Source organism: Corvus cornix, chromosome 7 (assembly GCF_000738735.6).
Source record: "Corvus cornix cornix isolate S_Up_H32 chromosome 7, ASM73873v5, whole genome shotgun sequence".
Lineage (NCBI taxonomy): Eukaryota > Metazoa > Chordata > Aves > Passeriformes > Corvidae > Corvus > Corvus cornix.
This window is the reverse complement of record NC_046337.1, coordinates 11,225,532-11,247,341: the sequence shown is the minus strand read 5'-3', so window position 1 is coordinate 11,247,341 and position 21,810 is coordinate 11,225,532. Positions and strand designations below refer to the sequence as shown.

The window sequence follows — 21,810 nt, the reverse complement described above, 5'->3', positions numbered from 1 at the left end:
GCCAAGAACTCAAGTTGATGGGTGTGTGCTGGGTCAAGGCAGAAAGCCCTTAATCCAAGTAAGCAGACCCCCAGACTCCTTGATGGGTGGCAGTGGGAGGTGATGGGTCTCTCACCCTCACCTTCTCACCACCCACTTTGCAAGGGGACATAAAGAGAAGCCCTCCCATGCTCTCCCACCTCCCCCTTTCCCTGCAGTAATGCCCTCTGATAAGAGGCTTCTTGCTATATGAAGTAGCAATATTTCCTGTTGGCTGCACCATCAGTTACAGGAGGTTTTGTTACGTTTTTGGATCTCAGGATTCATTACTTTCAAGCTGTCCTCTTTCAGCTGCCTGCAATTCTTCACGTTGTCTCCAGTTTTCTAGCCTTGTGGATATTGTTGTCTCAGGTAGCAGACAGAAGCAGGACACATTAGAAGGAAAGGAGACAGAACAACAGTCCTTGAGGAGTTTCCTAGCACTCAGCTAAGTTAAAGTTTTGCATTCAAATGATGCTCAGGTCATAGAGATGTGGCTCAAGGTGCCCTAAGAAGCTCTCTGCCAGGTACCATGCCATGTCTGAAGCAGTTTTCCCCACTACCTTTATCAACTCAGGTGTCCCAGAGCTGGTGATACATGTGAGCACGGGGTAGGTCAGGTAGCCTGCTTTTGTTTCTCCTCTCTGCTGGCCCAGCCAGGCACAGGGAGGAGGTTAACACTGTATGCAGCACACCCGTGACTGTGCATGTATGTCCCTCCCACAAGCAAGGAGAGACTGCATGCACACATTACTCCTGCAAAAAGGACCAAACTCTGCATCACATTCTTGATTCCTTCCAAATTATGAATTATGCAGGAAGAAAGAAGATCAACAGGCATCCTTTGACTCTATAAACTATAATATGTCACACCTTAAATTCAGAACTCTTTCTCTTAGAGTTCATCCCTCCGTCAGGCTCTTGAATTTGCTCCCCTAGATTTAATTTACCCTATTAGTTTGAGGTCGACTGGCCTCACCTTGGTGGTCTCTTCTTTGATGGATACTTTTCAATTGCTGGCACTCTTTAATCTGTGGTGTGATTACCAGTTCCTTAAAATATACTGGTTTCTTTTTCTATTTCTACACAGGAGAGGAGGGAAAAAAAAAAGGGCTCAGACACAGGAAGAAATTATGAGCTTGTCAAAGCGTGCCAAATTGGATTGAATTAGGTGACAAAGGATGTGAATCATGCTACTTGTTCTGAATAAGTAAATGCTCTCCCTTCCTTCCAGTCTCACAACACTTTCAAAGCAGTGGCTTTTCCTCTGAAATGCCAAAAAGCCCCAAAGCACTTCTCGAGTAACGTGAGATGATTTGTGTGAGCATTTACCATCACCTGAACACAAGCTTGTTTGCTTAACATTTTATGCACTTTGTGTCAATATTTACCCAGCCTTCCTAACAAGAGAATTGATAGTGTTCAATTTGCAAGCCCAATGCTGTGCCTTAGCCATGACACTGATATTGTCTTCTCTTGTTTCAGGCCTCGGAGAGAAGCAAGTTTTTTTCCATCTTCTATTTATCCATTAATGCTGGAAGTTTGATCTCCACGTTTGTAACTCCTGTATTAAGAGGTCAGTGTGGATTTAGAATAAAACAATAAATTAACTGCCCTCTAACTACTCTGCTGTGCATAGTTAGACTCTTAGGACAACAGAATGGCAGAAATGATATTATCTGTGGAGTGGTCAGTGTATTGCATTTGCACCTTGTTAATCCTGCTGTAGCAGCATTAACAGATTTATAATATAGGCTGACAAGTCACAGAAATTTATTCCTGGTTGTATTTCAAAGCTAGCCTGAACAGCAGAATTAAAATATGAAAGGTGGAAGGACCTATGGTCATCTAATCTCCATTGCCAGTGAAGGACTTGCCTTCAGGTTAACTATGGATGGGAAGTGATCTCTGCTGTCCTGTGCAGTGTCAGGACTGAAAAACTTATCAGGGCTGGTTTCAAAGTCCTACCTTCTCCCTCCCATGGGGTGCTGCTGACTTTTAGAGGGCTCTGTCCTGGCACTCAGGCTTGTCTGCATGGGTCTGCTTGCAAGATTGCTGCCCTGAGCAACTAGCCTTGAAGACAAAGCACAGGCCTATGCCCCATTTAAGACCTACTTTATATTCTAGCCTACTTGCAAAACCTTTTTTAGTCCCCGAGCCTTGCTGCACTTACTTCATTGTATTGCAGCGCTTCGAAGCCAAAGGGATTGGCACACTCTAAATACAGGCACAGAGGCAGAGCAGCAGGCCATAGGTGATGGGGACATGGACAAAGTAGTCTTCACATTTAGTTGCCATATTTTTCATTCCATTCCATGGCTTCCAGAAAGCTCTGTTTGTTTGGAGCATCATTTTAACAGGCTCTTGTCTCATGTTTACACCATGCATAGGGATAAAGACAAATGCTATATCTTTTATTCATTCTCTCTCTGGTGTCTCCAGGTCAGCATTCAGTTGGGAAGGGCTTTTGCTTAATGGGCAGATGAAAATCAAGTCCCTTCAAACATCAAAACATGCACCAATATAAACTAGTTGCAACATGGAATTGGAGAGGATGGGGAAAGAGTAACATTTTTCCTAAGTGTCAAGGCTTTTCTTGGAAGAGCATGAAATGCAGTTTGTAGACATTTGGTACAAATATGAAATATATACTTTTAGGTAGAGAAGTCCAATTCATTTAGCATATTAAAAGTTCAGTGTGCCCATAATGTTGCTCTCAGCTTTGTTGGATTTCAGCTAATTCGCTGTAAATAAGTAAATAAATGCTATGCATGCACACAGCTGTGCAGCTGTCTGTGACTGCCCTGCTACAACAAACAGGAGCATCTGAGGGCTTCATGGGTTGGTCTCCTGTTAACTCTGTTGGCTTACTTTAACCATTACTCCATGTGAGAATGCAGTAATATCTAGCCCCTGGCATTCAAACACTGACCCACTGCTGGCTTGCTGTTTGCAGCTGGAGCACGGTACAAGAACTGACCTGTTCCAAGAGGCCTGGGGTTTCAGTGAGCCACAGCTCAGATTGATCCAACCCGTCCTGTAGCACACCTGGCTTCCTAACGGGTTGCTGCAAGACCTGACATTTGGAGCAGGCTGCCCCTAGTGACATTGGTGTTAGGGAGGAAGGGGACTGGAGTTCTAAGGCTTATCCTGGGCTCCCACTTAACACAGTGCAGGCACTGGATTCCTCTTTGTCCACGGTAGGTCGCTATGAAATCAAATTCAGGTTTTTCACTCAAGACTGATGCAGCTGGCACAAAGAATGTGGAAACACAGTACTGGTTATTTAGATCTAGTCAAATACAGAATGGCTTCAGGTTGCTTTAAATGCTGTAGTTTTTTCCCCAATTACAATTCCTAGTACTTCTTTATACCTATTTGTCTGCCCCCTCCCTTCTACCATTTGCATCAATATCCCATTATCAGCTGCTTTTGCTGGCAGACACTAACCCTGCTTCCAAATTGTCTTCATCAAGGGAGGACAACTGTTTCAAGGAGATTCAATTCACAGTGTGAAGCACCAGCAAAGAAGATTTAAAACAGGGGAAGTGACTGATTTAGGGAAGCAAATCAAAAGCCCCAGTAACGTAAGTCTAGCTGTAATGAGGTGCTTTTATTTCTGACTTCTTTTTCAGGGGATGTGAAATGTTTTGGAGAGGATTGCTATGCCCTGGCTTTTGGTGTCCCAGCAGCACTGATGGTGTTGGCTCTTGGTGAGTGGAAACAGTGATGCTCATAATAGGAGTTACCATTTTTGAGTCCATGGCTAGATGAGAAAATCCACAAATTCACTAATTCTGGATGGATACTGTCGTGGCAAATGAAAGGGTTCAAGGTCACCCAACAATTCCCCAGTTCAGAACAGCAATAAATATCAGTAGTTTATTAATGGTGGGCAGACCATGGTTTTACTGCTATCTTTTATTGTGATACTGTTAAGGGTGTGGTCTGATGGATGTTTCACAGTATAATTGCTTTACTCTAATGCAACGGGAGGCACCAAAATGATTCTCCTGGTGGCTTGCAGCTTTGCCTATGAGCAGGCATGGCCTTTGAACTGCGAGCTGAGCAGTCCTCAGAGACCCCCAGCTTATAGAAGAGAAGCTTAACATGCCACTTCTAACCTTTCCACGGGCTTTTGGCAGCTCAGGGCCATCTTTAATGGCTCAGACTTCTGGTGCTGAATCTATGTGCTGCAGAAGGAGCTAAATGAGATGTTACTTTGTTCTGAGCTGTCTCACTTTGCTTGGCTGAAGTAATTCCCACAATTACAGTGACAACTTATTATTATGTTGCAATAAAAAAATCCTTATTATCCAAGTGTCAGGAGACAGCCACAATCCCCTTGCTTCTTAACGCTTGCATCTTAGCCCCATTAATGTACTTGTCAAGATTTCTTCTTCAACCTTTATAAAACATTCAGCAATCTCCCCATTTTTACTGTTACTCCTTGGTAGCCGGTACAGAGGACACATTAGCTTTAGTTTCACAGCTGCAAGCTGCTGAGAAGAGCAGTCCCCTTATTACACTGCATTTGTGAGGTTTTGACACAGCATGGGGTGACTTCTCATTCAGCTTGTTACCTTCGCTGAGAGACCAGGCAGTTGTGTGATTTCACTGCAGCATCTGGGATTTGAAAATCTGTTCCTCAGAGAATGTGAATGTTGCTGTCTCTACTCGAATTTCCATCAGGGAGAAGAATCAGGAAACTGAAGAAATGTCATCAGGCCACAGCTAACGTTGCAGCAATTATTTTCAAAAAAGTGTGTGGTCACGGGTCTGAGAAGGTTCTATTTTCCCTTGTGGCCTGTTCCTATCATTTAAGGGCCACAGAGGCTCGCTCCTCTGTGCACCATGCTGTGATGAATGTTTCTAGCAGAGCAGTAGTTGCCCAGGGGAAAACAAACGTGTAAATATTGCAGTTTCAGTGAGGGCATCGGTGGAAATGTGTTTTTAGCTAGTGTCCTGCTGCCAGATTCCACGTCCTGCCCGGCAAAGCAGCTCTCTGTTCTTTTGTAACATGCTAAAATGCTCTGGGAAGTGATATATTTGACTATGTGAGCAGCATGCAGAATTGGAGAAAATACCCTTTCGGCCCTGACTGGCCCTCTCCCTGAGTTGATGGAAAGCAAGGATGGATTTAGAGGCAGATTTAGCGTGAGATTTTCTGGGCTGCTACAGTTTCTGAAGGATGGGGTAGATTGATACCATTTAATTCCAAGTGCCAAACCTAATGCAGGAACCTCAGCTCTCAAAAGAGTCAATGACATTGTCAGGAGATATTTCAGCAAACCTAATGGATCACCTTTTTAGAGGCACTGACATCTTCACAGGAGATGCTAAAAATTAGGTACTCACTCTGGGTGACTTTGCACAAATGCAAAGTGCAACTCATCTAAACTGACTTCAGAGATCTCTCACAGTTCTGTGAGCCAAACCTGGGTGCTAAAGGTCAGCAAAGAGCAAAGGTGAGCTTCCTGCAGTATCCCAGGCCTCCTGTGTTAGGACAGAGGTCCCTGCTATTCTCCACTGTCTGTGGACTGACCCGGACAATTGGGTTAGTTAAAAAAGTTCAGGTTGGTTTGTTATGTGGATTTCATGCTCAGTTTTAAAGGTGTTTCTCCCTACTAATCTCTTTGGAATTCTGATGTGCTCAAAGGCTCTCATAGAGCAGGATAAATGATACACAGTCAGATAACTCCATCTCTGACAGGATTTTGAAGTCTCATTCTGATATTCTTTGTGCTTTGAGGGAGAAAACCAAGATAAAACAGTATCTTAAATTGTATATCCCTCTGTGGAAACCATAAATGAAGGTAATTTAATATCTGTGAGGCAGGGATCTTTGTGGCAGGTTCCATTGAAATGTGTGTGAGATGCAAGTGCACAAAGCCCGTGTTGTATCTGGATTAATCCTCGCATGTTTCCAATGGGTGAGGGTTGATTTCCAATGTCAGGTGCAGCAGTTCAATGTCGATTTTATTTTAAGTTTAGTCTACAAAAAGCATAGACAGAATGAATTTTCAAAGTTTTGGTTCCCAGCATGAATCAGATATGGAGGTGCCTGTTGTGCCAGAGCAGATAATAAGACAATGGTGACTTTCTAAGGATCACACTGCCTCTTGTAGGCTGTTCCATTTTCTTCCATCTGTAGGCATTAAAGACTCCTGTATATTTATTTAGTTTAAAGTGCAATCCTGTGAGCCCCGAGGACAGAGCATTTCTGTTGAATACAGGGGTGGGGATCCTTCCCAGAAGCCAGTGCAGGATTGAGCTTCAGCCATGTGAATTCCCTTTTGGATTATAATATTTTTTCAGTTGTGTTCATTGCTGGAAGTGGACTGTACAGAAAAACACCACCACAAGGAAACGTCTTGCTGGAAGTGTGCAAATGCATCAGTGTAAGTGTGTGCAATTCTCTTTTTCATGCATGACTCTGAGGTTGCAGGACAAAAAGGTGCAAAGGGAAAGGGGAGGTGACTTTTGGAGTTCTTCTCTATGCTGCTTCTGGATGTCTTGCTGATGAGCTGTAAGGAATGAGAAACACATTTAGGTCCTAGTTTATTCTTTCAGCATTTCAATTGTTTTCCCTTAGCTCCATGAACTGTTCAGTTGATGTCAGTAGAACCACTAGTGGCAGATGCTGGCGGAGACTGAACTGAAAGGAAAATTCAGAAACTCACAGAGTATCAGATATATTACTCCATTTTTTTTCAGTTGAATAATTTTTCTGAACTTTATCAGTTCAGCAGACAGTAATAGCACACATTCATATTATGGACATTCAGCATGTTCATGTAAATGCAAGAGACACTTGCTGAAGTTGCATTAGAGCCTTATAAATTGTTTTTCATGACGTGTGAGCTGAATACAGTATGCGAAAAAATACTCTTTTATTATTAGGTGGATAATGATGTTTCTATTTCAGGAAGCTGTTGCTAACAGCAGATGTTTTCTTTTTATCTAGGTCAATCCTAGTGCCAAATTTACCTTGGGGAAACAGGCGAGATTTTAAAGACAGGATTTCTAAGTGAGGTCTGCCACATTTTTTTGCAAGGGAGGCTCAGTGTGTTCAGTGACTGGAGCACACAGAAGAAACAAGCCAGGAACTGGACTTCAATGACCCTTGTGGGTCCCTTCCAACTCAGGATATTCTAAGATTCAATGATTCTATGATTTATTCCCACATCATACCTTTAATCAACCAGTACCATAGAAACTTTCCTGCAGACAATTCATCATAAAGCATCCAATCTGAGATTTTAGAGGTATCCAGCAACTCACCCCCTCAATTTTCTGGCACTACTTACATTTGGGGATGGGGAAGGTAGCCTTGAGTTGGGAATGTGACAAGGGCAGGTACAGCATGAGTGAATTAACCCCCTGTTTTGCTCCCTAGTTTGCTATTAAAAACCGGCTGAAAAACCGCTCCCGTGAGATTCCAAAGAGAGATCACTGGCTGGACTGGGCATCAGAAAAATACTCGGTAAGTGATGCTCTACCTGGTAGATTTGGAGTGGGAAGGGGGAGATGGGCAGATAGACAGGAGAGATGCGTTTTCCTGTCCCTTTCCACATCTGTACTCTTCTGACCCTTAATGGACGGTTTAGGTGCTGCACTGAAATGTAGAAATGCAAACATATCCAATGTCTCAAGTAAATGCAATAAGGAGCTGCCATGCAGAAAGAAATAGGAGTTATGCTTTGTGGCTTGAATCACCTGTTGGCTTTACCCCCTACTTTACCTTTTTGCCTGTTTCCTTTTAGAAACAGCTGATTGGGGAGGTTAAAATGGTGACTCGTGTTCTCTTCCTCTTCATACCGCTGCCAATGTTCTGGGCCCTGTTTGATCAGCAGGTACAGTACAGTGTGTACAGCTCTGCCTGCCAGTTTGCACCTCTGTTTGCACCTCTGTCCTTCTGGGGTAACACCAAAGCATCCTGGGGACACAGTGGGCCACACTCCTACCAAGTGTCCAGGGTCTTCCACCATCACTGCTGGCCAGCCCTTCCCAGTCCTGCCAGGTGTCTGGCACAGCAGAATGAGGGGGGAGAATGTGCCCTGACTACTGACAGGTGTTACAGGGAAGGGAAGGAATAGATGGGAAATAAGACCTCCAGTACTGTCCTCTATCCCCATGCTTTCTAGCCCCATAGAACATCTTGAAGGCTTCACAGCTGTCTGTTTCCTCCTTAGGGATCCAGGTGGACTTTGCAAGCCACAAAAATGAATGCTGATTTTGTAAGTACTTAATGTCACCAGGGCTGGTAAGACTAGTAGTAACATCCCTGCTCTTGCTTATTAACCGGAGTCTTGCAGTACTAAGAGCGTCTGCTTGGTGAATCTGGGTGAGTTTCACTTTTGGTGATTAGAAGCCAGAGGCTCTGTTCATGCAGCCATGTTCAGTTCATCACAGCTCATCTCAGCTAGAAGTCAGGGCTGGGGAGCCATCAGCAGCCTGCAAGGTCAGGGGTGCTGATCTACTGGCAACCAGTGGCTCTGTGACCTAGAGGAGGTAGGATTTTCAGCCTGGTGCCCCCACAGAAGGCGGACAAGTCACTCAGCTCTTTTAAGGTGTGACTAGAGCTGTTGTAGTTGTACATTTCTGCACTGGATTACTTGGTGATGCATTCATGAAGCCTCTCAAAACCAGCAGGAATCTTGTGTATAGGGTAAAGATGTGATAAGGATTAATTAGCTAGTTTCCACAGAGTTCTTCAAAGGTGTGAATGGCAAATGGTGCAGGCTGCAGTAGCAGATAAATGTAGATCAGCTATCTGCCCAGAGATGTCTCCACACAGGGCTGGTTTTCAGAGGTATATGTTTTAACAAGCCATCTAGATCTTGCCTGCAGATGCTCACATCAAAATCTAGGATTGTAAATGTCAATTTTCCAGTTTAAAATTGACTTAAAGCCACAAATTTGAGACCTTCTATGTCACTCCTGTTAAAAATTGGGCTTTCAACATGTGATACTCATTAGGCTTAATTAGTTCAAATGAGGCATGAAAAAGACTACACCTTGGGTAATATTTATCCACCTCAGAAAGACAGAACAAAGTCCATGCAGTCTATGTGATGTATGTCTAAAACATTTGTTTTCTGGTGTTTCGCTCACATGCACTTAGTGATCCATTAGCAGGAGAGCTAAGTATCACCCAGTGTCACTACTGGACTCTCCCAGGTGGAGAAAGATTGATTCAGGGCTTTTTTTTGGTCACACCAACTTGGACAGTTCCTTGGCTTCTGTTTCAGTCTCTTCTGTTCTCCCCTCATGAGCTGTCCCACCTCAAGAAGGTGAGAATTAACTGCAATGTTGGAATGATCCCACCCTTAGGCTTGTTGGAATTCATGTTTGTAATACTCTATGACTTTCTGTTCTGCAGACAAGGGCTCAGCTAGGAAGTCTGGAGTCAAACAGGGAATGATTTAGTGTCAGATGAAATATTTGCAGGCTCATTTCCTAAAGGCACATTTCTATAATGTGCACAAAATAGCAGGAGGGGGTATTTGCCTGGTATTTTTAATTGGCCCCTTTGCTGTGACCAGCAGTTTCCTCTCTCCCAGGAGGCAGCTGTGGGCAGAGACAGGCAGCCAGTCTAGACTCAGCTCAGGACAAGTCTGGCAGACAGGAGACAACCCCCCACAGCACTTTCTTGGAAATACATTATTTCCTTCCTAATTTCTTCCCTCCTGCACCCTTGCAGCCCTGCCCTCCCCCCTACTCGCCCCCCCCCCCATCTTAATTTCAAATGAAAAGCATTTCATGGAGTTCAGACAAACACCAGTCCCTCCCTGGAGACAGGTCCATGGTTCTTGGAGTCTGGGATCCCTCCATCCATCCATTCCTGTTGACCTTGCCTGTTTGTGGGGGCTGTGCCAAATTGAGGACTCTTGGCTCAAACCAAGAAGTCACAGTTGTCCAAAGCCTGTTAGGTACAGATGGGGGGAGGAGAGAGGTGTTTGTGCAGCCCACTGGCTCCAGGATGGTCTTTTGTTACCCTTTTGGGAACTTGGGAGAAATGCCAACAGAGCTCACAGGGTCCTGAAGCTTGGGAACACTCACTTACAGAATTGGGGCTTTTCACATTATAGAAGCAGGGAGGGAAGAAGCTCTAAGCCCACCTCCCAACTTGCACCCTAACACCCCCATTCTTCTCCACTCATCTAGTTCATGGCTAAGCCAGCCTGAAAGATGGGCCTCAGTACCTGTCATGGGCTGTGTCACAGCTGCCAAATATCAAGGATTCAGTGCAGCTTCCTTCTGCAAAATGATTGTATTAAACACCGTGTCCTTAGACGACAAGTGTCAAGAGCACAGTATCAGCTGCTAAAGCCAGCATAAAGCATTTCAGGAAACCATCTTGGCTGCAAAGGCCTCTATGGGACCGATTACTTATTTGCCATATGCACTGATATGTTATAGTGTTTATGAATCACTTGGAATATCTTTTTGTTTCAGGGAATATATGTCCTTCAGCCTGACCAAATGCAGGTAAAAGATATTATAGGGTAGGAAATAACCTTTAGAACTTATTTTCTTTTTTTCCCTAATTTTTATTTTTCTTATGGGACCAGTGGCCAGTTTCTGCTCCTTTTCAAGGTAATAGCAGTGCTCCTGCTGGTTGCTGTGGGGTGGCCTGTGTTTTATTGTTCACTTGCTGTTTTGCGAGCTTGGGGTTCAGAAGACCCTGAGGATGTCCTAATACAAAAGTTGAATCCTGAAGAATAGTGCGGAGGTGTGGGGAAACATACCACCATAACAGTTCTTGAACTAGTGCTGGCGTGTGGAGAAGACAACCTGTATCTTCTTTTAACAGGCCCCTGTCCTGGGATGAACATTGTTCTTGAAATATGTTTGGTCCCTCCCTTTCTGCAGGGCAGATGATGGTGCTATGCTGTCACAGTTGATTACAATTCTTATGGTGAACAGCTCTGGAGAAATTCAAAGCTGTTCTGTTCCCTGAAATCTTCCTTTGGAACTGAAACAACATTTCTCTCTGCTTGTTCTTCATCACTGTCTATTTTCTTGCTCTGCCACTGCTGGCTGGCAGACAAGCTGTGCCCCTTCCAGGAGAAATTTTGTTCCTGGGGGATTACTCAGTTTTGTTGAAGTGCGAGAAATTGCCAGTCTCACAGAATAGTGCCTGTTCCTCTGGGATTTTGCTGGAGTCCCAAGATGTTTCCATTGTTGCTGATTTGTTTTAAGGTCCCACCACAGCACCAAAGGTCACCTGTCTCTATTGTCAGTGGGGTTTGTACTCTTTAAAAACATCATGTTTCAGTTCTCTCTCCAGGGAAACTGGGCCAGTGATGCTTGCTCACCTCTTGGAGGGGAGGATATGAACAAAATGTATTCATGCCTGTGAAAACTAAATAGCAGAAGCTGTTAAGTGCAAACTATGATTATATTTTAAAAGGAGGTTTAAAGTGTTTGTCCATGTCCCTTCTGTAATGGAATTATTTCTGGAGGACAGTGCTTTATGGGTTTAATTACTGAAAGTTGCTTTCTAGTCACTGAACTCGCATTCTTTTGTATTGCAGTTCTTAAATCCACTTCTTATTCTTGTCTTCATCCCAATTTTTGACCTTGGGCTCTACCCCCTGATAAACATGTGCAAATTGAATTTCACGTAAGTACTTGGGGACAGTGCAGATGCATCTGTGCTTTTTCTTTTGCAGTAAGTGTGCAGAATAGTTTTTAAGGAAGAGAAACACAAACTTTCATTCACCTTTCCGAATACTTGAGTATACTTCAGTCCCAAGTGGCAGCATCACCCTCTTCCACAGACCATGGAAATTCCAGGGGATAAAACTCAGTGATGTTGGATTCTGCTCTGTACAGATTTTTCCAAAAGCAGATATGAATAGTCTCACTTTGAATTTGATCAACGTGTTTTCCACCTTGTTTCCCATATCATGCCTAAACGATTGCCTCCCTGAAGAGTTCCTGTGGGACCAAATTCATGGTCCCATGCTGGCTAGGATCTGAACCAGTGAGTGCGTAAGGGGATTTCCATATGAGCCAAGCATTTTATCCTTCATCTATGTTAGCAAGAAGTGCAGTATAATAGGAGTTAACCTCAGGTTGTTTATGAGACCCACTTTATGAATTTTGTGTGAATTAACTTCAGAGTGTCTGTATTCTGCCTCTGTGGAGTGATGCCCTGCAGCAGTGGCAGTATATTATGTGTGCTCATGAAGTGCCTTTGCCACTGGAGTTTCAACTGAAAGGAGCCAAGTTGCCATGCTCCAGCATCATGTGAACCATAGCATGGGAAAGGGCAATGAGAGGGGAGATTGCCTTAAAAAGCATGTTCCTAATCCAAACTAAAATGCTGGACAGATGAAACCGCATAAAATGGGGGTGGCAGGTGCCTCAGAAGCCTTCCCCTTCACCCTGCTGGTCCTTTCCCACCGTGCTGAATTACTTGCACCTAAAGACATATCAAAAACATTGTCCAGCCCTGCAATGGTGCCCCTTTTGGAGGCTACACATCAGAGGCTGTGCTTCTGCCTGATACCTCATTGTTGAGCCCATGGTCTGGACTGTGCCCGACTTGGCAAAAAACTTCCTGCCTGATGACCAGCTCACAGAGTAGCTCTCCCAGCAGCACAAACTCAAGCACCAACCAGGACTGAATGCCAGGACTAAAGACCATTACAAAGAGTGGAGATCACTGAATCTAGAGCCAGATTTGTTTCAGATCTCAACAAATCGATACTCAGTTTGAACCTGCTGTTCTGGATATGTTTTATTCTGCTTCGTATCAGATTTTCTCACGTAACTCTGGTAAAGTTGCACTAGCTTTGCCTTGAGTTTAGAAGCAAGCTCTTTATTTTCTGGAAATGTAAATGTATTGGCATGAGAAATAACCCAGAATGATGCCCCAGATGGTCAGAAACATTGATGACACAAACTGCACATTTTTCTGTTCCTCATTCCATGTTACTTATCTTCTGCCTTTCCCAAAAGGGACTTGAAGATATATCATTTGTAGTGCTCCTTCCAACATCATGGATTAACATAATGTCATGAGCTATTCCCACTAGAAGAGCTGGGAAAAAGATAATATGAAACTTGCAAGGAAAGAACTTCTTTTCACAGCATATCAGTTTTAATTGGCCTCAGTCCTGGCCTCATACAGAATAATAAAATAGTTTTAAGTTAAAAGATCGGCAATTTAAACAGCCTGTCATCCTGAGTGCCACCTGTTGGACAGTTTATTACATGGTTTTGGCACATCTTTGGCTCTGAGGAATGGTATTCTATAGTTTCATTTACTTTTTTTCCTTAATGGCACCTCTTTCATTTGCTCCATAGACCTATTAGGAAAATGGCAACAGGTATGATCCTTGCAGGGCTGGCGTTTGGACTTGCAGCTGTTATAGAAGTCAAAATAAATGTAAGTAAAGCACAAGGCATTCCTCAGAAGTACTTTCTTTCCATGGGGTGTGTTTATTGATGCCTGGTAGATAATCCTTTAAGCCATTGTGCTCCTTGATCAAAATTTGTAATGTTTTCTTTACAATTGAGCATACTGATCCAGTTGCTAATGATAATTCCTTGTCTACTTTTCCCTCTCTTTGTCTCTATGTCTTTCTTTCTAGTCTTTGCAGTTTTGCTGTGCTGGTCATCTGTATTGGTCTATATTCTAGATTTCCATCGTCAAAGTGCTTGACAGACATCTAGTTAATGCTAGTGATTAATTTCCAAAAGGTAGTCTGTTCTCTCTCCTATTTCTTGCTGTAGCTTGCCTGTACTTTTCTGTTTGGGGTCTTTTGTGTGTGTGTGGTGGTTTTGGTTTTTTTATTTAATTGTTTTAGAATTTTTAAATTTAATTACTTTCCTGCTTTAGGGTGGGGGTGGCTTTTTTTTTTTTTTTTCTTACAAGCCAGATTGTTTCTCTGGAAAGGCAGGTGAATGCAGTCACAGGCATCAGGGACTGCCAGGCATGCCCAGACAAGATGGCAGAAAATCTCTTATAAATGCCACGTTAGCTCCTGCAGATTTGTACTGTTTGTTTCTGGCTCATGACCAGCATTGTGTAGACTTTGGCTGACCTTTGTCTCACGAAAGTTACTCCAGGATTAATTTTTAAAGCTTCTATGTATACTTAAAATGCTCTGTTAGAGTGGCTGGCTCACAGTCCTGGATTAACATCTGCTGGTTCCTCAGGTGAATCCCCTAATGAGCCTCCCACTGAAATGAGACTTTGTGGGTTCAGGTCTTTTTTCTGATCTCTTTATGTGAGTAAAGAAATGATCTCATTGCCAGAAGCATCTCTGGCCAAGCACCAAAGTTTGCTCTGGCTGTGGGTGGCTCCTCTGGGCAGAAGCAAGGTGAGTGAGAGGTCCCCCCCTGCCTGTGCATGAAATTTTTACCCTAAAGGCCATTTTAAGCTCTAGCAAAGAGGAGGATAAGATGGTCCACCTTCACTTGACTGTGGGTCACAGAAGTGAAATGCTACAGTAATGGAATTTGCTGGATAATATTAGTAGGCCTGTTGGTCCAGAGCAGCATATGGAGGCAGGGAAATCAGCTCGCTCTGTCTTCTGTGGCAGTGTGTCTCCCCACCAAGTTAGGTTCAAAATGCCTTGCTTGCAGTACCCAAATTATCAGATAAGATAGAAGAAAAATGAATGGCTCTGCAGTATTGCTGGCAGCTACTTGAAAATAAAATGAGAATAAAAGAAAAGTAAAAAAAAAAAAATTAGCTCTGCAGGTAGTACAAGGCTGACACTGATTGATGTACTCTCTCTAGGAAATGATCCCTGACAGAAAGAGATACCTCAGTGCTGGAGGCATCAGCTTCCCTCTCTCAGAAAACAAGGAATAATATCTATATAGTCAGCTGTATAGATATCAAGGTGTCCAGTAATGCAAAATCACTGATTACAGACATGAAGCTGGACTGGGATTTTCAAAACTACTTAACTTCTGGTCTGATTATTTTCCTGCACTGACTGCAGTGGGAAACAATTATTCTGGTCACTGCTTTTGAAAGCTAAGCACAAATTTTTCCATTTTGATATGGCAGTTGGTTAAATCCAGGCACTAGGGAGCTGTATAATGAAAGCTGTGACATTGTTCTACCTCCTCAATAGGTGTGTAGCCTGTACACTTAGTGGTGTGAAGAGCAATTTTTGGGAGGAATGATGGGTTGGCCACTGAGCTACTATGAGGAAACCTCCCTAAAAAAGATTTATGTTCAGTTTTCTCTGAGTGCAACTTCTGTTGAGGAAAGGATGGAAAAGTGTCGTTACAGAGAGGAAATCTATTATGGCTAAAAATGAAGAGATATTAAAGTGCTAATAAAGCATACACATAGCACTTAAAGCCTTTTACTTTAATTAGGAAACCGATATGCCTCGACTTGTCCCAAAAGAAAGTTTAATTCGGGTCCTGAATTTGGCAGAGAACCCTGTCCAAGTGACAATCCAAGACAAGGACCTATTTCAGCAGCCTGTGGAGTCTTTTCAGGTAAGCATATTTTTGGGACTGAAAGGCCTGACTTGCATGTCATTGAAGAAAGGATGGGCTTTTCTTCAGCATTTTCTAATAAAGCCCACAGATGCAAAAGCTTGTTCTGCTCCATCACCTTAGAAGTGCATGGGAATAGCTTTACAAATGAAGCATAATATCTCTGTTACATGAGACAGAAATTGAATGTTTGGAGACAAATTTCCCCAGTAAAGGATACACCTTACATTCACCTGTAATTAGGAATAAAGGATAACAGGATTACAGGCTCCCTTAAAGAGGGAATAGTGTTGCACTTGGTAGGAAAAGACAGATCCTTTCTTATCTGAAGAAAGTGTAACCAAGTTTATTTTCTTCCACAGAACCCAGCTGAGTACTCAAAATTAATATTGAATGGAGAGCAACAGAGCCTTCACTTCACCCTGCAACATCAAGGATTGACTCTTGCTTTTAACTACACTGTGAAGGAAAAATCAGTATACAGCTTAATTGTTTTTGAGGCAGAAGGAAGCCTATCAAGCCGCTTAGTGAGTGTGGGAGTGAAGTGTAAATACAGTATTAATTCAATGGCTGTGATGCTACAATGGGGTAATAGGCTCATTAATTCATTTGCTCAGTTGCAATGTCTGTCTGATTGCTCTCAGATGCTCTAAACCTGACTTTTTAGCTAGAGGCACTGGATCTGTACACATTTCTGCTGGTTGATTAATAGAGGCGTTGTGGCATCTGAGAGTTTCTGGGCACACTTTAATCCACTGTGTGCTGCAGTGGGAGAGCAGTGTCATGCCTGCTAGGCAGCAGAGCTGGAGAAAGCTGGGGAAACAGAGCCAGAGATTTCCCCCCAAAGATGATTCTATAAAGCAAAGATGTTAAAGAGGCTCTAGGGCTGGCCATGGAGTAAAAGCATCAGAGGAATGATTCTGGGTTTAGTTATTGCAAGGGTTTAGTGAAAAAGCACAGAAGGCCCATTTGTTTTACTGAACAGAATAAATGATTAAGCTCATTTCAGGCTCTGCAGCAGAGCTGGCTGTATTTGGACTTCTGTGTATTTCTGCAACAATCAGAGAGGAGCATATGGGATGTGTAGGGCAAATTCTGGTATCTTTTATGCATAGCTGTGTCCTAAGAAGCTCTCTTGAAATGAATGGTGTTATTGCACATTGTGGCAGGTGTGTAAATACCATCACAATCTGTCCTCATGCTAAAATACCCATTCTCCTTGTAGTTCCTCAGCCTTCTACCTTGCAGGGTAGCCACACCAAGCATTCAATATTATGTAGTAGAAATCATATAACTGCTTTCCAAAATTAATTTAAAGAATTTATTTTGTCATAACACTAAGGTTCTTTGCTGATGATCAAACTTTACACTTTGGAGTCTGGGGCTCAGTATCACACAAAATTAAGTTTCCCTGTGACCCTGATGGCTGTGTGCTGTTTCCTTAAGAAATGGACACTTGTACAGTGGTTTTCATACAGTCCTTAGGAAGCAAAAGTCTGCAACAGGCTTGGAGCATAGCAATCTCAGAGCTCTAGTACTGTGCTGCCCCAGCTGTCTAGACTGTGCTTAAATTAATGCCCACCCCAGCACAGGCAGGCTCCCATGTGCTGGGAAACAGCTGTGCTCTTGGGCGATGTTATTGACCTGTCATTCACAGCTGTAGATAAGGGAGATGTGGAAGACAGTGTGGTAAATGATACTGTTCCAGCACTGCAACACAAGGAAAGCAATGCCAGCATACTGCTGTGTTGTAGAGCTCACCCCTGAGTAACCTCCTTCACTGCTGGGTTTGGCCCACTCACTCAGGTGGGAGTGCTTTCCTGGAAGGATCCAATCTGAAATTGGTTTCTTCTCCTTTGTGGGCTGTCGAGTAGGCAGGAAATGAATTTGAGAGCTCTGGGGATCATCAGGGAAAACGAGTAATAGTTTGGCTGCTCTGTCTGCAATGAACTAGAGTATTCATCCCCGTGTATCTCCCATGGAAAAAAAAAAAGTTGCCATATATTATTTATTGCTCTGACATATTATTCACTGTGGCTATTTATTATTTAGGGCATATGTTATTTGTGGGCAGCATATTACTCTGAAGTACAATAGACATTTTATAGATATACTGAAATTCTGGATCCTTGGTCTCAGAAACTCAGGGTTTCGCATCAGGATAAAAGTGTGGAGAAAGGGCCAGAAAAATTTTAGAGAGCCAGTTTCCAAAAGTCCCTTTTGGCTTACCTGTGTTCCATCTGTGGGCAGTGCAAACTGAAATTGCCCTGCCATCTTCAGTGGACATGGCACCACTCTGGATTTCTACCAGCCAAGAGCTTTGCTTTGTGTTCTTTTTTTGTGCCATACCACCTCCAGGGCAGGTCTGCGTCTTAACTGTGTTTTTTCTGCATTGTACACCAAATAGGTTTCTCCAAATGAATGTTGATTAACTATCTAGCTGCTGCTCTAGCTGTGGTCTCCAGGAGAGAGACTCTCACTCCCCAGTGTGCCCACCCAGATTGCCATTTCAGGGGTCTGCCTGCAGAGACCATGAGCAAGACTGTGAGCACAAACAAGCTCAGTGCATCTTGGTTTCTCCTGCTCTCTGCCTGCATATTACAACAGTTGAATCTCTTGAGTATTGAGGATCAGGGAAAGCATGAGTGATGCATGATGATCAGTATAGTAACCATGTAGTTCCTCTCAGCTTTAGACTTCTGTGAAGTCTATGAATATGACAAGAATCAGGGTCTGAAAGTTAGGCAGTTGCAGATTTTGTAGGAGTAAGGCACTCAAGTTTAGTTGTAACTAGTCACTGAAAGATGCTAATGTGAATAGTGCTCTCTTGCTATCTCAAGATGAAGACAAATACTTTTCTGGAGGGTGTTACATGCCTTAGTAGAAGGGTGACTGGCTGAAACTCAGTACCCTTTGTTACAGAGGGGAGATGAGGAGAAAAGGTATGATCTCATCTTAAGCCCTTGGAGGAGACAAAATTTTGCCATTGGCTTCACTGTAGCAGGGCTCCCCATCTGTGGCCTGATGTAAAGCTTATGTGAGAGTCCCGTTAATTTCCACAGGCTTTGCAGCACATGTGTAACTCTGCAGACACCAGTATTGTCTGCCACACATTGTTGTAAGGCAGCATTAATAAATATGTTTGATGTGTTTTTTCTTCCCCTCTTTAGATTACAGACTTGGAAGCAAAGCCAGAAAATGGTTTGGCAGCTGTTAGGTAGGAATGGCTTTTTTTTGAGGATTTGGCGGTGGTTGGGTGAGGGAAAGTGCTTTTGTCTAATGCATCTGCATGTAACATAGCCCAGATGTTCTCGGGTTGGAATCTAGTCCGCACTTCTCATGCAAGACTCGAATGTCAGCTGTGGAGGCTTGACAGAGTGTCACCTCCCACATGTGCCATGCAGAGCTGAGAACTATTGCTGCTCACTGCCTGGAATAGTCTGGGCTGAGATGGCAACATAAAAGAGCTCCTTCCTTGGAAAAGTGGCAAATTCATCTCACTGATGAAAGGGAAGAAGCAATTTGGATAGGAGCTGTTGCCGTGTCCTTTGCAAATTGGCCAACCCGTAACATTCACCCAAAGTCACGCACAAGTGTCTCCAAAATTGGATACAACAACAATTTTACATCCTCATAAACAATTGGGCATTGGGCTCTGCTTAGTACACTCTTCCTAATTTGAGCTACTCCATTTAGTCCATGAACACTCCTGTGCTGGTTTGTGCTGGCTGCTGCAGTGCAAAAGATGCAAATTAAAAAAAAAAAAAGAAGATTCCAGCTGGACATTCTAACAAAACAACAAAACGAACCCACCACAAAAGCAAAACCAAAAAACAACCAAACAAAGCAAACCTTAAAAACAATGGCCAACCCCTTTATCTGAAACCTGTGAAGACCCAGTAGGAGAGCAGTATCTCTTCATAGCCCTGTGCTTGTGAAGGTTGCTACTGACTGAACACCTTGAAGACTTGATTCAGTCAGAATTGGTTTATATTTTCTTGTGGAGGTTTTTGACAAAATCCCCAGACTTTCCCGTTTACAAATTGTTAAGAAGTTTCACTAGGAAGAAACTATTTTTTTCCTAAAAATTTAATTTGTTAAGCGCTTGACTAACTTCAGGGATTTTACCCCCATTTAAAGAACTGAAAACCAAAATATTTTAAAACATAGATCAAAGGAAAAATATTTGGTTTTACTAACAATTTTCAAATGGCTAAAAGGAAACTGTCTTTTGTCTGTGAAAAAACACCAAACAAACCATTCCCATATAAGTTTTAGTTTTGATGAAGAGATCTTATTTTGCTAGAAAACTCCATCCGACTGGTAGAAACTCATTGCCAGCATGGTGTACCTGCTCATCAGGATACACAGCTTCAAGTTTCCTGTGGTAGGCTGAGGCTCTGTCTTCTCACACAGCCATAGAACAGACACCATAGAGTCTGGGTTTGAAAGGAACTTGAGACCACCTTGTACCAACACCCCTGCAATTGGCAGGGACACCTCCCACTAGACCAGGTTGCTCAAAGCCCCATCCAACCTGGCCTTGGACACTTCCAGGGATGAGGCATCCACAACTTCGCTGTTCCAGTGTCTCACCACCTTCATAATGAAGAGATTCTTCCTAAAATCTAACATAATCGAACCCTACCCTCTCTCAGTTTAAAGCCATTCCCCCTTGTCCTTTAACTCCATACCCTTGTAAGAAGTCCTTCCCCAGCTCTCTCATAGGACCTCTTCAGGTACTGAAAGGTGCTCTAAGGTCTCCCTGGAGCTTTCTCTTCTCCAGGCTGAACAGCCCCAACTCTCTCATCCTGTCTTCATAGGAGAGGTGCTCCAGCCCTCTGATCATCTTTGTGGGCTCCTCTGAATTTGCTGCAATCTTTGATGGTCTCTGAGATTGGATTGCCTGGAGGTTCTAGACCACAAAAAAGTGAGGGTCACTTTTCACAGGAAAGAGAGTAAGAGGGTAAAATTATGCAACAGGGAAACAAATCTTGTATTGAAAAACTAGGCAATGAATCAGACAAATATTTTGGTAACTTGCAGGGAGACTTTCATAACCTTATGGAATTACAGAATGTTTTGGGAGAGTAAGCAAACTTCTAAAGTGTCTACTATTATGCTTCTCCTGCCCTGTCTGACAGGTCAATAAAATATGGTTTCTTTGCAGATTCATTAATGGTTTGAGCCAAGATGTCAACCTCACTATTGATAGCAAAAGGTTCATTGCTGTTCAGAAGAACTACAGTGCTTCTGAGTACTCGCTGCTGGAGAGGGACATGTAAGTCTCCTTCCTGAGCTGAAGGTCCTCACTGAGGCATTTCCTTGGATACAAAGAGGCTTTTCTCGGTCTAATAGCAAAACCTTGATTGCTATTGTCTTGGCATGTGGTTGTGGGGACAGATGTTTGTAAAAAGCAGAATTATCAGCTCAGTGCGGGGCAGGTGCTCTGGGCCACTTGTGTGTGTGCAGAAGTTTTTATTCACATTATGTGGGGGCCTGGAGGGAAGAGACTGGCTATTCCTGTGCATCTGTCAGTGGAGTAAGGTGGGGCATGGTAAAGTCTCCTCTGCCATTTCGTGCTTGCTTTATTTTGTTATTCTCTCAGGCCCGAGCTCCTGGTGTTAGGGTGCTTTCAGGGAGAGGCCAATCCATATTCCATGCTACAATGTGTTGGTATGTGGGCTGGTAACATGAAGTAGCATTACGTGGCTTTGCAGGCTGGGCTTGTTAGACAGGGGCTCCATATGGCCTTGGTTTGGCAGCACTGGAGTTGGCTCTTGTAGGGTATTTCTAGCATTTCCAATGTTTCAAAACAAGCTTCATGTCTTTTCTCTGCATCAGCTCCATCCAAAATATTTATTGCTGCAATTTAGTAGGATGCAGCAGCCATTGTGGCAATGCTGCTGAGCCTCTGTGCCATCTCACACATCCAAAATCAGAAGAACAAATATGCAGGCTAATTTGCTCTACTAAAAGTAAACAAAGTGGCTTCTGGGTGCACATCTCTGAGTTCCTGTTGACTGCTTGTCTGGCCTACAGTTCCTGAAGAAATGGAACAAATTTTGGGAGGAAAATAAACCTGAGGGGGAAAAAACAAAATAAATCAGCACTAAGAAGAAGAAGAAACCATTTAAAAATGTTAGCATGGTTGTTAGGTGAATTCCAGTCAGTGTCTAAGTGCTTCTGGAAGGATAAGATGGCAAGAACTCCAGTGATTGTCTGATGTAAACACTACTGCATCTTTGCATCTTGCATCCTCCCTGCTCCATTTCAGGGGCATGTTGGATAGCTCTGCTCTGTGTTCTT

At 43.2% G+C, this 21,810-nt stretch overlaps 1 protein-coding gene across 15 annotated transcripts in view; it reads left to right on the top strand.

Moving 5' to 3' along the window:
- Window positions 1-21,810, top strand: part of SLC15A2 (solute carrier family 15 member 2) — a 61,952-nt gene that overhangs the window by 24,167 nt on the left and 15,975 nt on the right. For all 15 annotated transcript variants that reach the window (XR_752674.4, XR_752673.4, XR_752672.4 and 12 more), the window contains 13 exons: window positions 1,504-1,594; window positions 3,654-3,731; window positions 6,337-6,419; window positions 7,418-7,504; window positions 7,785-7,874; window positions 8,214-8,258; window positions 10,480-10,512; window positions 11,562-11,650; window positions 13,342-13,423; window positions 15,376-15,501; window positions 15,864-16,028; window positions 18,672-18,718; window positions 20,672-20,782. Coding sequence is in view for 12 of the 15 variants with exons in the window: in XM_010407042.4 (XP_010405344.4) it covers window positions 1,504-1,594; window positions 3,654-3,731; window positions 6,337-6,419; window positions 7,418-7,504; window positions 7,785-7,874; window positions 8,214-8,258; window positions 10,480-10,512; window positions 11,562-11,650; window positions 13,342-13,423; window positions 15,376-15,501; window positions 15,864-16,028; window positions 18,672-18,718; window positions 20,672-20,782 (1,127 nt within the window). In the remaining 3 variants the exon portion in view is untranslated. The remainder of the gene's footprint in view (window positions 1-1,503; window positions 1,595-3,653; window positions 3,732-6,336; window positions 6,420-7,417; window positions 7,505-7,784; window positions 7,875-8,213; window positions 8,259-10,479; window positions 10,513-11,561; window positions 11,651-13,341; window positions 13,424-15,375; window positions 15,502-15,863; window positions 16,029-18,671; window positions 18,719-20,671; window positions 20,783-21,810) is intronic.